The following is a 17,658-nucleotide window of genomic DNA, read 5'->3' as shown; positions in this document are numbered from 1 at the left end:
GGGAACAACAGCAACTCAGCCACCAAGTGGTAGGCCACGTCACATGACAGGGCGGGGTCAGCGCATGCTGAAGCGCACAGTGCGCATGCTGAAGCGCACAATGCGCAGAAGTCACCAACTGTCTGCAGAGTCAATAGCTAAACTCCTCCAAACTTAGTGTGGCCTTCAGATTAGCACAACAGTGTGTAGAGAGCTTCATAGAATGGGTTTCCATGGCCGAGCAGCTCCATCCAAGCCTTACATCACAAAGTGCAATGCAAAGCGCCGCCACTGGACTCTAGAGCAGTGGGGGATGTGTTCTCTGGAGTACCCAATCATGCTTCTCTGTCTGGCAATCCGATGGACATGTCTGTGTTTGGCAGTTGCAAGGAGAATGTTACTTGCCTGACTGCATTGTGCCAAGTGTAAAGTTTGGTGGAGGGGGGATTATGGTGTGGGGTTGTGTTTCAAGGGTTGAGCTTGGCCCCTTAGTTCCAGTGAACCCTTAAGGTGTCAGCATACCAAGACATTTTGGACAATTTCATGCTCCAAACTTTGTGGGAAGAGTTTAGGGATGGCTCCTTCCTGTTCCAACATGACTTTGCACCAGTGAACAAAGCAAGGTCTACAACGACATGGAGGAGCCAGTTTGGGGTGGAGGAAATTGGCTGGCCTGCACAGAGTCCTGACCTCAACCCCATAAAACACCTTTGGGATGAATTAGGGCGGAGACTGCAAGCCAGGCCTCCTCCCCCGACATCAGTGCCTGACCTGACAAAGGTGCTTCTGGAAGAATGGTCCAACCGTCCCATAGACACACTGCTAGACCTTGTGGACGGCCTTCCCAGAAGAGTTGAAGCTGTTATAGCTGCAAAGGACGGGCCAACTCATTATTTAACCCTACAGACTAAGACTGGGAGGCCATTAAATGTCATTTGTGTGGAAAGGCCAGCGGCTCAATACGTGTGTGTTGTTAAATCTCATATCCCTGTATATTGTGTTTACGCTACAAACCAAATTTCCTTTCCCAGGCTCTGTTGTCCTATCTGAGGGTATGGGACAAGGAAAGGAGGGAGATACCCATTCACTGGCTGTTAATACTTGTAAGCAATGCATATAATGTCACTTCCAGTTTCTGCTGATCTACACTCCATTAGGTTCAATCAAGGGCAGGTGAGGCATCAGGGGTCTGATAGACCTCTGATGTCTCATCAAGAAGAACCTGTCACAAAGAGTATCACACAAAAGACAAAAGTGATAAAAAGATTTAGTGCAAAAAAGGAAGAAACAAATAGCACCCAAGCACTTAGAAACCCCTAATATTTTGACCCCTCACTGCCCCCATGTACACACAGGTGTAAGCACAACTATTAGGGAGCCTACATAGAAAAACAGATTACATTATGTGTTACATATCACCACACACACCAGAAATAGAGCAATGATTCTATGGCCACTATTCACATTTGACTCTAAAGTGATGACCTGTCAGGGCTTATAAAGTGTCTCCTATGGAAAGTATAGTGTACCAAAGTTCATCTTCATTTTGTGGCTGTACACAATTCTAAACTTGACATGTTGGGTATCTACTGATGTAACATAACCTCATCTTCAAGTATTTTTTACTGATAATTTGTACCTGATAAACCATTGCGCAAATATTGTCTGACATAAAACAACTACTATTTTATTCTCCAGGGTATCTACTTTCAGAAAATATATAATTTTGGGGGGTTAACTAATCTTCAGGCCAAAAATTATTTTTAAGATGTGTGTAAAAAAATGCAAAGATGGCAATGAAAGTGTTAAAATTATATCTGCATTCACTCTATAAATCTGACTGAAACCAGCATTTCAATGAACCCATCTTCGCTGATTATTCAGTGATCTTATCAATAAATGGATTGGGAATTTCCTGCTGGGGTCACATACTGTATAACATTGAAGATTCATGGAACTCTTTAAGGTCAGAGCAGAGACCCCACAGATACGACCAATGGTGTCACTGCTACTTGTCTAACACAGACATTCCATAGATCAGATTCTGCTGCCTCTAATCATCTTTACATTTGATGCAACAATCTAATACATTCACACAGATACCTATAGAGTCCACATATAACAGACGACAAGAAGCACCAACAATTTGTACCTTCTCCAGAGCTGCTCCCATCCTCTGAAACTCCCTTCCCCATTGCTGACTATCTTCTATTCTGTCCACTTTTAGATGATCCCTGAAAACTCATCTTTTCAGAGATGCCTATCCTGCCCCCACCTAACAACTATATATGTATTTTGTTCATCAGCCCATCAACCACAGTTATTACCTCTTGTATCTCTCGACCCGCCCTCTTAGATTGTAAGCTCTAACAAGCCGGGCCCTCTGATCCCTCATGAATTAAATTGTATTGTAATTGTGCTGTCTGCCTTTATGTTGTAAAGCCCTGCATAAACTGTAGGCACTATATAAATCCAATATAATAATAATAATTTCTCTGGGGAAATTTCTGAACATTTTATTATTAATAGTTAATATTTACCTCAGACTCTTGATGTTGTGTAGAGCCGATACAAGTTTTCTCAATCCTTCACTCTGAATATTACATGAATGTAGCTTTACTTCTCTCTCTCTGCAGGATTGAAGGATAAAGGACAGCACAGAGCAGTCCAGAGGGCTGAGAGGGACATCAGAAAAGTCAATGTTGTTTGATCCAATACATTGTGACACCAGAGCCTTATTCCTGCTCTCATGGAGATAGTAGAATACATTAAGAAGATCTCTGTTGCCTCTTATGGATGTGTCAGGTCTTTGTTCTGTCATTTTCTCCCGGATCCAGGTGATGAGGTGTCTGGAAGCCTGAGAAGATGATTCTCCCACATGAGACTTTAACATGGATCTAGTAGAAGAGTCTGAGAGACCGCAGAGGAAACGGAGGAATATTTCAGCACGGCCATCTTCATAAGATTCAGCCTCATCAAGTGTTTCCTGTAATCTGTCAGCATTATAGTCTATAAAATGGACTAAAGCAGCAAAGAACTCCTGAAGAGTGAGATGTAAGAAGGTGTAATCCACATTAGGGGGCTGACCAGATTCCATCAGGAAAGATGAAAAGAGATGTTTATCATTTCTCACACTGAATGACTCCAGATGACGCTCATCAAATACAACCATGTGATTCATGACGCCATGTTCTGCCATCCGCCCCATAGATGTCAGCAGTTCCCGGGCAGTGTGAGCACCATCTGTATTCTGGCTGTGATTGGCCAGAATGTTGGAGACAAAAGTCACAAAGAGTTGTGTCACTGTTTTGGGTAATGATGTCATCAGCTGAACGGTGATTGTTGGTTGGGTTCTGAAGCACATTGATAACACTGTACAGATGATCCAGCAGTATGCTGGGATATAACAGAAAGTGTACAGCGTGTCATTCTCCTGCACATAATGAAAAGCCTTCTCTGACCATTCCTCATTTCCAAAGAAATTATTGAAGAAGATCCGTCTGTCTTCATGGAGAAATCCCATGATCTCTGCTATTCTCTGGAACACATCGGTATAAACCAATGCCAGTCTGGTTGGGCGGCTGGTCATCAGTACAGAGCAACCCTTAAGAAGACTCTGCCTCACCAAACTGACTACAATCTCACCAAAATGTGTTCTCTGCTTTGGATTGGACAGTCTACTTGATCTGAAATCCATTTGGTGAATACTTTCATCCAAGCCATCAAATATAAACAGAAGTATCTCTGGTTCTTGTAAAATATCTCCAATCTGACCCTCCAGATATGGATATTGTTGAAGAATCATCTCCTCTAAGCTAACATCTCCCAGTCTATTAAGGTCCCGGAATCTGAAGAAGAAGACAAAGGCAAATCTCTGGTAGTGTTTTCCGGTCACCCAGTCATAGACAAACTTCTGCATTAGTGTGGTCTTCCCTATTCCTGGCACTCCGCTCACCATCACTGCATGTGGTACACATTGGGACTGGTGGTTCCATCGGAACAGCTTGTTGGGGGAAATGTGTTCCAGTCCAGTCTGTGTTTCCTTTAAGCATTCCTCATGTTTTACCCCGATCTGTATTATCTCATTCTGGGGACGCTGCCGGAACTGATCAGTGGAGACTACAATCAGCTTCACATAACGCTCATTGATGAGGAATCTTTGTGGTTTCAGGGTAGTTCCTGGGGGTCTATGCTCCACTAGAGTCTCAGTCTTCTCCATCAGATGTTGTTTGTGCTTTTTCTGAATATCTGGGAATATAATAGAAATATTTTTTGATTCAGGTTAAAACAGTAGTTGAGAAAGTATAAGCAGTACTCCCAGTAGAAGGGGTGCTGTCAGAGGCTTCCTCTACCGCCCTTCAAAGTTCAATGTGTCCCCTTAATCTCCTCCCCACATATTCCAAATAAGTACCCTATGCTGCCTCTTCTATACCCTGTGGCTAGTGTTGGCATCTCCGCCTCCAGGATGTCTCAGGTGAGATCACACCTGACTGGAGATACTTTACTATGCAGACATTAATCAGAATAGGACCTCCAGCTAATTACAGCTCTTTTTGCAGCTCTGACATTTCATGTTTGAATACCATAAGCTTCAAAGGAAGATGATGCTGGAAGCTGAAACGTTGTGTCGCTAAAAGCCACGTTATTCAGGAACTTCCACCTTTCACCATGCCAGCCAACCACAATACTGCACTTTGTATGGTAGAAGTACAATAAAGCACACACCCCCATCCTCTACAGTAACCTCAATATAAATTAAATGAATCAAATTAATAAAATGAAATGTGAATATACTGTAATGATATACAATGATCCAGATATACAAAATACATCTTTGACCAAGAATTTCTATGAATATAAAATAATAAAAGCAAGAATGTTGGCCACTTTCCAACTACCTAATGTATATGTGTGCCAGCGAGGAGGGTGGGCCGTATCGTCCATGCGTCACACATATGCATCTATGGTGCACCTCTGTTCTGTGCGGAAAGCACTACCAGCGTGACTGAGCAGTCACTATTTATAAATGGGAGGTGGCGGGGGTTCCTAATCATGTGACTGCTAGAACAGCCAATCACAGCGATCACATTACCAGGAACTCCGCTTCTGCTTCCTGTCATTCAGAGTCCAATAAAGAGGTGTTGGTGAAAGGTTAAAGAGAATCAGCGGTCATAGGAAAATGTTGTCTTCTAATTTTTCATTTTAAGTGTATGTTACCCAAACATTTCATATTCCCGATATTTGTCTGTTGTACCATAGGCAGTACTTGTGTTAAAAAGTCTCCTGTTCTCTTTGTATTGCTTCCTTTGTGAGAAATACCTGGTGTTCCTGCCAGTCCCTCTGCTTTATTACTTCAAACCTATTTCTTCCTCCCAGCATTGTCAGTCATAAAGAAATACTTATAATTAAAAATTATTTTTTCCTAAGGATACGCGTGTGACATACATGTGACATGAATGTACAGATTTGAGTAGATAAGATTCGACCTGTAGCAATATAAAATAAAAATAGGACTATCCTGCTCAACTTGCCAGCCTACCCCAGTATAATAATGGCTATTGTCAGCAAGGAGCATAGATAGGTATAACTTATCAAAGAGGGGGAAAAGAAAGCCAGTTCAAACTGCCAGCCAGTTTGCCAACTATTAAAAACCAAATTGACCTGTCTAAGAACATGCGTCCAGTAAAACGTAAGTGCGTCATACGTGCGATCGTGGCCATCTTTGTTTAAGGAACATGCTGTTTCTGCCAGGATAAGACCTGATTGGAATATTTCAGATGCTAGAAGCAGTTTGTTGGAGTTTTAGATGTAAATTGATGAATAAAATGTTATATTTTAACACTTTATAGCCTCTAAATATCTGATTTGCCTTATGAGGAATATGGGAACACGCTAACAGGAATATAAAGGAGCCTGGAGGTGCCAGCATCTACTGTGTGGGAAAAGCTTGACATTACCTTCATAGGGTAATTACCCATTGCTGCACCAGTTGGAGTGTTTTCCCTTGAGTTGCACACTTTGGAGTTCACTATTGGGTTTTATTTATTTTTGCAGTGAATGAGTTTACTACCACATTAAGCTGTGAACACGGTCATTGTGTTTGGAGTGTTCACTTTTGTCCACGTGTGTTCATATTTGTGTATATTTATTTTGTTTATATATATATATATATTTTTTTTTTTTTTCTCTTTGCACTTTTTATACACATGCAGTGTGCATGACACATTTATTTTTGCACAAGCGTTTGTTTGTAAAAGGTAATACACTATTTTTAGTTTATATTATTATGAGGTACAAGAACATTGAAATACAACACGTTGGAGTATCATATACAGCATAACACGATGTGATTTCAAGGTGGAAAAGAAAGTGATTTGTACATTTGGAGATTTCAGAGACATTTGTGGGACTTTTTATGAATTTATGGTTTATTTATTGATTTATGAATTTATTCACTTGATTTATTTATTTAATCAATTGTTTGAGGTGTAGATATTAGAATTGGGTAGAGTGTCGTTGAAGAAAGATTTCACACATTATATCACTTTCAAGAGTGAAAGTTTTTTCTTTTCTTCTGGGTCAGGAATGTTATAGTTTTAGTTGGGAGTGTGCACAGCTATTGGTTTCAGATTGTATATAAGATTTGTATTTGCCAGTGTGTGGTCAGCCAGCTGGATTGGAGTGGAGGCTCCCTCCGGTGGTGGTCAAGAGGTAGCGCAGGCTGTGAAAGGATATCACGGCTGATCTTATATACAGTTTTATATATTCAAAGTTAAGTCCTCTTTATTCCCTCTTACCCCAAGTCACGGCCGCACGGGCCTCGGTTAGCTAGTCGCTGTAAGCGTGGCGTGTGGGTGACCCGTGACAGAGCGTCTTTCAATATATGCATTTTTTTTTTTACCTAAATTTGTGTTCTTACTTGTGCTGTTCTGTTGAATGATAGGGAGAGATTTACTAAAACTGGAACACGCAGAATCTGGCGCAGCTGTGCATGGGAGCCAATCAGCTTCTAACTTCAGCTTCATCAGTTAAAGGATAAGTTCACCTTCTGGACAAAAATAATAAATGCACATTTTTTTGCAGGTAAAAAAATGTGCATTTATTATTATAGTCCAAAAGAGCCTGGAAAGCATTGCACCGGCGTTTAGTAGATCTCTGATATCATGCAGGTCTCCTGCAGACCTGTCAAAATATGTGCTTGGCCATACGGGATGGTACTGGGTGTACGGGATGGTACGGGGTATAAGGGATTTACTGGGTGTACTGGATGTACGGGGTGTACAGGATGTATGGGATGTACGGGGTGTATGGGATTTACGTGGTGTACTGGATGTATGGGGGGGTATGGGATGTACAGGGTGTACTGGATGTATGGGGATATAGCAGATGTACAGGATGTAGGGGATGTACTGTGTGTAGGGATGTATGGGGTGTAGGGATGTACGGAGTGTACTGGATGTAGGGGATGCATGGGATGTAAGGGATGTACGGGGTGTAGGGATGTACGGGGTATACTGGATGTATGGGGTATACTAGATGTACGGGGTGGTATGGGATGTACAGGGATATAGGAGATGTACAGGATGTAGGGGATGTATGGTGTGTAGGGATGTATGGGTTGTACTGGATGTACGGGGTTTACTGGATGTACCGGGCTTATGGGATGTACAGGCATGTACGGGGTGTATGGAATGTACGGGCTGTACGGGATGTAGGGGATGTATGGGGTGTACTGGATTTAGGGAAAGTATGGGGTGTACTGGATTTAGGGGATGTATGGGGTGTACAGAATGAACTGTGGAGCGCCGAGGTTGTTCATTGAACACTACAAGCCCACGGCCACTAAGACTGTTGGGAATTGCAGTTCATTCATTCATTCCAAGAATCCAGCAGAATCTGATCCCGTGTTTTATAAGATATAATGTATAATGTGTTTTGGGTTTTTTTACCTCTCAGTCTCGGAGTCAGCGAGTGTCCGAATTCATCCAGCAGAATCTGATCCACCAGACGATCACCTATACAGAGGAATAGAAGATGACGGGTCTGAGTCATGTATGATTGAAGCTGACCTTTCACAAACTACACATTAGATTTATATCCAAACAAAAGAAAATACATTACAGCTGAACTCGGGGATAAGGAAATATTGTGTGAATATATTCATCCTGTGTATTGTTCCTTGAATCTTGGTATGCTTTGTGTTCTTCCAGATCTGTGCAGTAATCAGTGTGAGACTTTAGTCTCTGTGCAGTTTTCTGTAATAAAGACCGCTCACTGCTGCTCCCTCTCCTTTAGGCCGGCCATACACAGATTGAACTTCGAAAGAATTTTCTTTTGAAAACATTTTCTAAGAGTTTATATTTTAATTTCGTACCATTAGTGGGCCACAGAAATGCCCGATTTTTGTGCCACCATCAGATTTGAGTGATCGGGCATGTTGGAAATTTTTTGAAAAACAAACAAATTTCTCATTAACGATGGGAGAATCGTGTGAGAAATATAATCGAAAAAGAAACGAACATGAGCTGTGATCTGGAAAGAAAAGAAAACGAGGTAAAATTGAAGGCTTGATTGGTCGAATTTTGAAATCAGTGGTGGCACCATCGGATTATAAAATGCATGAAATTTCTGATTTTCTAAAAAAAATTTGTTCGGAATTTGACCCGTGTATGGCCTGCATAGCACCAATTGTCACAGTGAAATATTTTAGTAGTGTTGTGTTACACTATTTGATTCATTATTATTTCTTTGTGACCATCAATTGTTTATTATTGCTCTGTGTCTTTAACCGCTCCAATACCGGGCACTTTTACCCCCTTCCTGCCCAGGCCATTTTTCAGGTTTCAGCGCTCTCACACTTTGAATGACAATTGCGCGGTCATACAACATTGTACCCAAACTAAAATGTTATCATTTTCTTCACACAACTAGAACTTTCTTTGGTGGTATTTAATCACCGCTGGGGTTTTTATTTTTTGCTAAATTAACAAAAAAAGACTGAAAATTTTGAAAATAAAAAAACATTTTTCTTTGTTTCTGTTATAAAAGTTTGCAAATAAATAATTGTTCTTCATAAATTTAGGCCGAGATGTATTCCGCTCCATGTCTTTGGTGAAAATAACCCAAATTAGGATGTATTATTTAGTTTGTAGGAAAGTTATAGAGTTCACAAATTATGGGATATATCTGAATATTGATCAATCCTGAAGTACTGACAGCCAATCTAATTTCTTGAGGTCCAAGAATGTTAAAACAGTACAGATATCCCCCAAATGACCCCTTTTTGCAATGTAGACAGTCTGACCTATTTCATAACAGGCATGGCGAGTTTTTTGAAGTTGTAATTTTTTTGTCATAATTTTTCGGAAAATTAAAAAAATTATTTTCACTATTTTTTTTTTTACATACTGTCACCAGTGCAGTACAGTGTCATCATATAACTGGCATGGCGGTGATCAGGGACACTGACTGGTGACAGTATGAAAAAAAAAATATATAATGTTTTTTTTTTTTATTAGTTTTAATTTTTTATTAAATTGTTTTCTCTTTTTTAAGATTTTTTTTCATATTTCACTATGACCAAAGTAGTAAAATGTTACCATAGTAACATTGTACTACTTTTGGGAAGTGATCAGTATTTTTTTTTTTTTACACAATTTGCTTATAGCAAAGAATTACTTTGCTATAAGCAAGCATGTACTTGAATGAAATCGATTCATTCAGCTTTTTTTTTTTTTTTTTTTGTGCTTAGCTGTGATTTGGTCACGGCTAATCATATGACACAGCTGGGCTGTGATTAGCCCAGCTTGAGCATGTGATTGCTGTGTCCATTCACAGCTAGACAGACACACTAGTATACAATGGATGGCAGGAAAGGAAGCCATCCATTGTATACAACTGTCATGTGACTTGCTGTGATTGGTCACAGCAGGTCACATGGTACTGGAAAGATCTGTCATCGGCCATGTCCGAGGTACACGGCCGATGACAGATTGCGCCGCAGAGCGGCCCTGCGGGCAGGCGCACTGCACATGACTGAAAGGACGCCATATGGCGTCCACCTGGAGGGGCGAGCTGCTCGCCCGGCCGCCTTTGTGCTACTGGCCGGGCGGGAACCGGTTAAGCTGCCTCCTCCTGTCTAAGTGGAGCTCTTTCTCTCACCATACTTGTGTATACTCCTCCCTCCTGCCTCTCTCTGGTAATCATTCCACCGTATCCTGTCTTCCTGAATGCATCTTCCATAAGACTTACGACGTTAACGTTTTTCTACCTATGGTTATTCTCCATTAAACATTCAAATGGGTTTCTTCATCTGACTTCCTCAACGTGTAAGTTTATGCATTGGGTTCAACTGTCTGACCCGATGCAAGAGATATATTCAACACCATGTGGTATAGCTGTATACATTGCTGGAGATAAAGTTTATCGTCCTGTAGTCGAGTCAGAACAAGTAGTGAGGATACCAAACAAGCTTTTCAGAAGATAGAAGTTGAGGAGTAATGTGGGCACATGGTTTAGATTCCACAAAAAAATATTGGTAGACAGTCTGTCTATCATGGCCGTGGATGGGGGGTACCACCATTCCTCCTGTACGGGGCCCAAGCCAGCTGGGGGGCCCAGGCAGCTGGGTGAATCGGATGTGGGCAGAGAGGGTGATCGGCATGGCAGGGGGGCAATTACTGGAACCAATACCCTATATGGCTCTCAGGGCTGGGACAAGGGGTGGGCAAGAGGGACGGCTGCCCTGGGCATAGTGGTTCTCTGTAGGGATGGGGGCTCCTTCCATCAGTTACAAGCGTGATAGGAGTAGTGGCAGTGATTTTAACAAGTGTGTGACAGCTGGGCATAGGATCCTCTAAGCTTACACATCATAAACTGGGGGGGGGACACATTTTGGCCTGCCCTCTTCTTCTGTCTCTTCTGCTAGCTTTCAGTTGCTGCACAGAGAGCCATACAGGGGATTGGTTCTAGTAATTGCCTCCTGCTGCGCCCAATGATCACCTTCCCTGTGCACCATACATTTCCCCCTGTTGGTCAGGCCCCCCCACAGTGCTGCCGGCTTCCCTCCTCTTTCTCCCACCGTCAACTGCAACACACAATAGGATCCTTCAGGATCAGGGTGGATTTGATTTAAATCACTAGTGAAAAGGCTAGTACATAAAATATCATGTAATAATAATCGAGCCTTTTCACTAGTGACAGCGAGGTTTTCTGTATGGAAATGGGAAGGAGAGAAACTCTGTCAGAGAGGAAAAGAGAGGAGAACAATGATAGTGTAGTTTGCCAACAATGGAGTTATACTTGGCATAATTGGTGTCAGTTATTATTTTGGGATAATTGGTGTCGATCATTATTTTGGGGTAATTGGTGCCAGTCATTATTTTGGGGTAATTGGTGTTGATCGTTATTTTATCACAATGTTGACTGACAACATAAAGTCCTGTTACCTCTCTGTGTGATCTCATCCAGAACAGCCAATAAATTCGGATGAGGATGATCTTTCTTTAACATATAGAGACATTTCCAGAGTTCAATCACAGCTTTTCTTCCCCGATCCTGAATGTCTTGTAACAAGGTGTGAGAGAAGGAAGAGCGATCTTTTTCCATTGACAGGTATTTCTGCAAAAAGACATCTTATGATTGTTCCATTACCACATTTAGAAATGTAATTTCAATATATTGTGTTTTATTAGGTAAAACATAAAAAATAATTCTGGTTGCTCTAAACCGCTCTGTTCAGAAAAGTAAATCCTGTCATAGTGAAGTTATACTGCCTGAACTCTGCCTGACTTTTGTGTGCTTTTTCAGAATGGTTCCTCCTCCTAACACCAGTTGATGTAATAGGATCAGGACTGTCAGCGAGAATGTGGGGGAACGCAGTTCCGGTACCTCTAGCACTTAAAGTGTTACTAAACGCTGGACCCCGCATTCACTATATCCGCTCTCCCCGGACCATGCATTCACTACATTCACTACATCCACTCTCCCTGGACCCTGCATTCACTATATCATCTCTCCCCGGACCCCGCATTCACTATATCCGATCCCCCCGGACCCCGCATTAACTATATGCGCTCTCCCCGGACCCCGCATTCACTATATCTGGTCTCCCCGGACCCCACATTCACTATATCCGCTCTCCCCGGACCATGCATTCACTACATTCACTACATCCACTCTCCCTGGACCCTGCATTCACTATATCCGCTCTCCCCGGACCCCGCATTCACTATATCCGATCCCCCCGGACCCCGCATTAACTATATGCGCTCTCCCCGGACCCCGCATTCACTATATCTGGTCTCCCCGGACCCCGCATTCACTATATCCAGTCTCCCCGGACCTTGCATTCACTATTACAGGTCTGCTCGGACCCCGCATTCACTATATCCAGTCTCCAAGGACCCTGTATTCACTATATCCGGTCTCCCCGGACCCTGTATTCACTATATCCGGTCTCCCCGGACCCTGCATTCACTATATCCGCTCTCCCCGGACCCCGCATTCGCTATATCCGCTCTCCCCGGACCCTGCATTCACTATATCCACTCTCCCTGGACCCCGCATTCACTATATCAGCTCTCCCTGGACCCTGTATTCACTATATCCGATCCCTCCAGACCCTGCAATCACTATATCCGGTCTCCCCGGACCCTGCATTCACTATATCCGCTCTCCCCGGACCCTGCATTAACTATATGCGCTCTCTCCAGACCCTGCATTCACTATATCTGGTCTCTCCAGACCCTGCATTCACTATATCCAGTCTCCAAGGACCCTGAATTCACTATATCCAGTTTCCCAGGACCCTGCATTCACTATATCCGGTCTCTCCGGACCATGCATTCACTAAATCCGCTCTCCCCGGACCCTGCATTCACAATATCCGCTCTCCCCGGACCCTGCATTCACTATATCCAGTCTCCCAGGACCCTGCATTCACTATATCCAGTCTCCAAGGACCCTGTAGTCACTATATCCGGTCTCCCCGGACCCCGCATTCACTATATCCAGTCTCCCCGGACCTTGCATTCACTATTACAGGTCTGCTCGGACCCTGCATTCACTATATCCAGTCTCCAAGGACCCTGAATTCACTATATCCAGTCTCCCAGGACCCTGCATTCACTATATCCGGTCTCCCCGGACCCCGCATTCACTATATCCGGTCTCTCCGTACCATGCATTCACTAAATCCGCTCTCCCCGGACCCTGCATTCACAATATCCGCTGTCCCCGGACCCTGCATTCACTATATCCAGTCTCCCAGGACCCTGTATTCACTATATCCGGTCTCCCCGGACCCCGCATTCACTATATCCAGTCTCCCCGGACCTTGCATTCACTATTACAGGTCTGCTCGGACCCTTCATTCACTATATCCAGTCTCCAAGGACCCTGTATTCACTATATCCGGTCTCCCCGGACCCTGCATTCACTATATCCGCTCTCGCCGGACCCAGCATTCACTATATCCGCTCTCCCTGGACACCACATTCACTATATCCGCTCTCCCGAGACCCTGCATTCACTATATCAGCTCTCCCCGGACCCTGTATTCACTATATCCGCTCTCCCCAGACCCTGCAATCACTATATCTGCTCTCCCCGGACCCTGCATTCACTATATCCGCTCTCCCCGGACCCTGCATTAACTATATGCGCTCTCTCCAGACCCTGCATTCACTATATCTGGTCTTCCCAGACCTTGCATTCACTATATCCAGTCTCCAAGGACCCTGCATTCACTATATCCGGTCTCCCCGGACCCCGCATTCACTATATCCGGTCTCTCAGGACCATGCATTCACTAAATCCGCTTTCCCCGGACCCTGCATTCACAATATCCGCTCTCCCTGGACCCTGCATTCACTATATCTGCTTTCCTGGGATCCTGCATTCACTATATCTGGTCTCCCTGGACCCTGAATTCACTATATCCGCTCTCCCCGGACCCTGCATTCACTATATCTGGTCTCCCACAGAACATGGAAATGCAATTATTTTAGTAAATATAAACTGCTAAATACCTTTTCACATCAGCAGTATATAGCAGTCTTGGGACTTCTATCAGTGTCCAGCAGAGCACTAGTTAAAACTTGTAGGAAAAGTTTTCTTTCTGCTCTAGGAGGATGCAGACCTCTGTCTGACCAGTGCTGATTGGCCCTGTGCTGAGCACATTCCCAAGGAAAAAAAACTTCTCTAGCAATACACACCAAACTGAGCATGTGCAAAATGCCTATGGTTCAGTCTGTCTTATCAGGAGATAAGTGCTAGTCACTTGAAAAAGGGGAGGAACAGAGAAGACAGGATCAAACGGCCTTTGACCCTTAGATTCCACATTGAGTATAGCAAGCATGCTTTACTGCATCTACAGACTGATTGTACTTTTGTTGGTTCAGTAACACTTTAATGTATGTAATGGCAAGGGGGGCTGGAGGGTCTATTGATGTTGGCTGCTGGGGATCTATTATCACTGGAGGGGATAAATTTTTGCATGGTGGTCTATTGTTGCTGGAGAGGGATCTATTGTTGATCGAGAGGGATCTATTGTTGCTGGAGAGGGATCTATTGTTGCTGGAGAGGGATCTATTGTTGATGGAGAGGGATCTATTGTTGATGGAGAGGGATTTATTGTTGCTGGAGAGGGATTTATTGTTGCTGGAGAGGGATCTATTGTTGCTGGGAGGTCAGCTGTTGCCAGAAGAGATCTACAGTACTGTTGAGGGAGGAGTCTATTGATGCTTGCTGCTGTGAATCTATTCTTTCTGGGGTGGAATTTTGTTGTGATGGTCCATTGTTGCTGGGGGAATCTAGTGTTGCTGGGGGGGGGGGGGCTAATGTTTCTGGCTGTAGAGTATTTTACTGTTTTTCTTGTTATCATTAACAAATTCCATACAAAATAATACTTGGCTCTGTATTCTCTAAAAGGAGCTGTACTTGGGAGGTGAGTAGGGGGTGGAACCAAGGGACGGTGCTCAGAGGTGGGTAGGGGGTGGAACCAAGGGACGGTGCTCAGAGGTGGGTAGGGGGTGGAACCAAGGGACAATGCTCAGAGGTGGGTAGGGGGTGGAAACAAGGGACAGAGCTCAGAGGTTGGTAGGGGGTGGAAACAAGGGACGGTGCTAAGAGGTGGGTAGGGGGTGGAAACAAGGGACAGAGCTCAGAGGTGGGTAGGGGGTGGAAACAAGGGACGGTGCTCAGAGGTGGGTAGGGGGTGGAAACAAGGGACAGTGCTCTGAAGTGGATAGGGGGTAGAAACAAGGGACGGTGCTCAGAGGTGGGTACGGGGTGGAACCAAGGGACGGTGCTCAGATGTGGGTAGGGGGTGGAACCAAGGGACGGTGCTCAGATGTGGGTAGGGGGTGGAAACAAGGGATGGTGCTCAGAGGTGGGTAGGGGGTGGAAACAAGAGACGGTGCTCAGAGGTGGGTAGGGGGTGGAAACAAGGGACGGTGCTCAGATGTGGGTAGGGGGTGGAACCAAGGGATGGTGCTCAGAGGTGGGTAGGGGGTGGAACCAAGGGATGGTGCTCAGAGGTGGGTAGGGGGTGGAACCAAGGGACGTGCTCAGAGGTGGGTAGGGGGTAGAAACAAGGGGTTCCTGCACCTATTCTCTGAGAAAAAAAGCCCTGAATAGGATACTACCAGAGCTGCAGGCAAGATAGAGATGGTAGATAGGATTTGTACCATTGTTAGCACCCAGTGCAGACACTCCCATTGTCAGCCTGATCTGAACTATCAGAAGGTGATGACTTCAATGGTTTTCAGTGAATGGTATGGGGAGGGCTTTCATATTTTTCTGGTGTAGAATACGAAGCACATAGCTGATTTTCTTCTAATGGATCCCGAGGTTGTTTATTTGTTCTTACTGCAGGTCTATTTCACATAATTGCTGCTCTGCTCTCTGCAGCGCTCCCCAGTCAGCAGGGAGTGTGAGTGTTGTGATTGGACAGTTCTAACTCTGATTCAGCATAAGGCATGTATGATCTGTGCAGAGAGACCACTGCTTCTACACGGGTCACAGGGGTCCTTCTGTCTAATGGCCAAAGAAAGGTTGTTGTTGGAGTTGGAAGTGCTTTATTAACCACTTGCCCTCCTGAGGATTTACCCCCCTTAATGACCAGGCCTCTTTTTGCTACTCGGCGCTACACTAATTCAACTGATAATTGCGCGGTCATGCAATGCTGCACCCAAACGAAATTTACGTCCTTTTTTTCACACAAATAGAGCTTTCTTTCGGTGGTATTTGATCACCTGTGCGCTTTTTATTTTTCACGCTATAAACGAAAAAAGAACAAAAATTTTGAAGAAAAATGATATTTTTTACTTTCAGCTATATAAAATATATAGTAAACTCAAAGTTAGTCATAACTTTAGGCCAAAATGTATTCTGCTCCATGTTTTTGGTAAAAAAATCCCAATAAGTGTACATTGATTGCTTTGCGTGAAAGTTATAGCGTCTAGAAACTATGGTATAGATACTGCAATTTACGCCATTTTTTTGCTATACAGCGCTAGTTTAACGGACAATTGCGCCGTCATGCAATACGGTACACAAATTAAATTTATGCCCTTTTTTCACACAAATAGAGCTTTCTTTCGGTGGTATTTGATCGCCTGTGCGTTTTTTATTTTTTGCGCTATAAAAAAAAAGTCTGACAATTTTGAGAAAAAAAGCTATATTTTGGACTTTTTGCTATAAAACATGTCTAGTAAAAAAAAGTTTAAAAATCAAATTTCGTCATAAATTTCAGCCAAAATGCATTCTGCGACATGTCTTTGCTAAAAAATACCCAATACGTGTAAATTAATTGGTTTACGTGAAAGTTATAGCGTCTACAAATGGCGGGAAAGATACTGGGATTTTAAATTTTTTTTTATACTAATAATGGCGGTGATCAGCAACTTATGGCAGGACTGCGGGACTGCGGCGGACATTCTGACAATGGGGGGAACTGACTTGGGGTCACTGACCTCCCCAGTGACACCAATACAGTGATCAGTGCAAAAAAAAAAAAACAACACTGACACTGTACTAATGGCACTGGGGAGGAAGGGGTTAACTTTTTTATTCACTGAAAGAGTTAACTGTGTGAGGGGAGTGGTTTACTAGGGGGGCGGGGGTGTGTACTGCATGGGAACACTCTGAGATAAACTCTTCTCTCCATATCAGCATGTCAGGAGCTGTCAGGGAACTGACAGAAAACAGAGCTACTGCAGCCCTGCTCTCTGTCAGTGATTGCTGCTAATCAGCGGGACACGGCCGGTAATGACTGGCTGTGACCCGGTGACTGACACCCGCGATCGGCGGCGCAGGTAGGGCGGTGGCGCGCCTTGTGCACGCCCCCTACCTGTTTTGCAAAAGCACGTTTTAAAATGTGGTTTTGTGCAGCCATGCTGACCTGCCACCGTATTTCTACAGTGGCTGGTCGGCAAGAACTTAAAAAAAATTAACTGTAAGCATATATTATTTTATTGATTTACAGCATTTAATAGAAAGGTTCAACTCCCGAAGATCACTTAGAGCAGAACTTTCAGAAATCAGAGAATTGGGAACATGGAGGTCAGTGTGATTATCTCACTTCTTACTCACTTTTACATGGAGTTGATTATAAGGCATGTGATCAGCAGGTCAAGCAAAGACATAATGATCACTCGACTGCCTTTTTTTTTTATA

The 17,658-nt window shown here is 43.7% G+C and overlaps 1 protein-coding gene across 1 annotated transcript in view; it reads right to left on the bottom strand.

The window, feature by feature from the left end:
• The window catches only part of LOC149439078 (NACHT, LRR and PYD domains-containing protein 6-like), a 109,559-nt gene extending 101,528 nt beyond the window's left edge, over window positions 1-8,031 (bottom strand). The window contains exons 1-2 of the mRNA XM_089659494.1: window positions 7,929-8,031; window positions 2,520-4,236 (exon numbers count right to left, since the gene is read on the bottom strand). Of these exons, the coding sequence (XP_089515620.1) occupies window positions 2,520-4,236; window positions 7,929-8,031 (1,820 nt within the window). The remainder of the gene's footprint in view (window positions 1-2,519; window positions 4,237-7,928) is intronic.
• Between the last annotated feature and the right edge of the window lie 9,627 nt (window positions 8,032-17,658).

The sequence above is a fragment of the Staurois parvus genome, unplaced genomic scaffold, assembly GCF_062004578.1.
Source record: "Staurois parvus isolate SC_StPar_1 unplaced genomic scaffold, SC_StPar_1.0 ptg001161l, whole genome shotgun sequence".
Taxonomy (NCBI): domain Eukaryota; kingdom Metazoa; phylum Chordata; class Amphibia; order Anura; family Ranidae; genus Staurois; species Staurois parvus.
The sequence above is the reverse complement of the archived record's forward strand: the minus strand, read 5'-3'. Positions and strand labels throughout refer to the sequence as shown.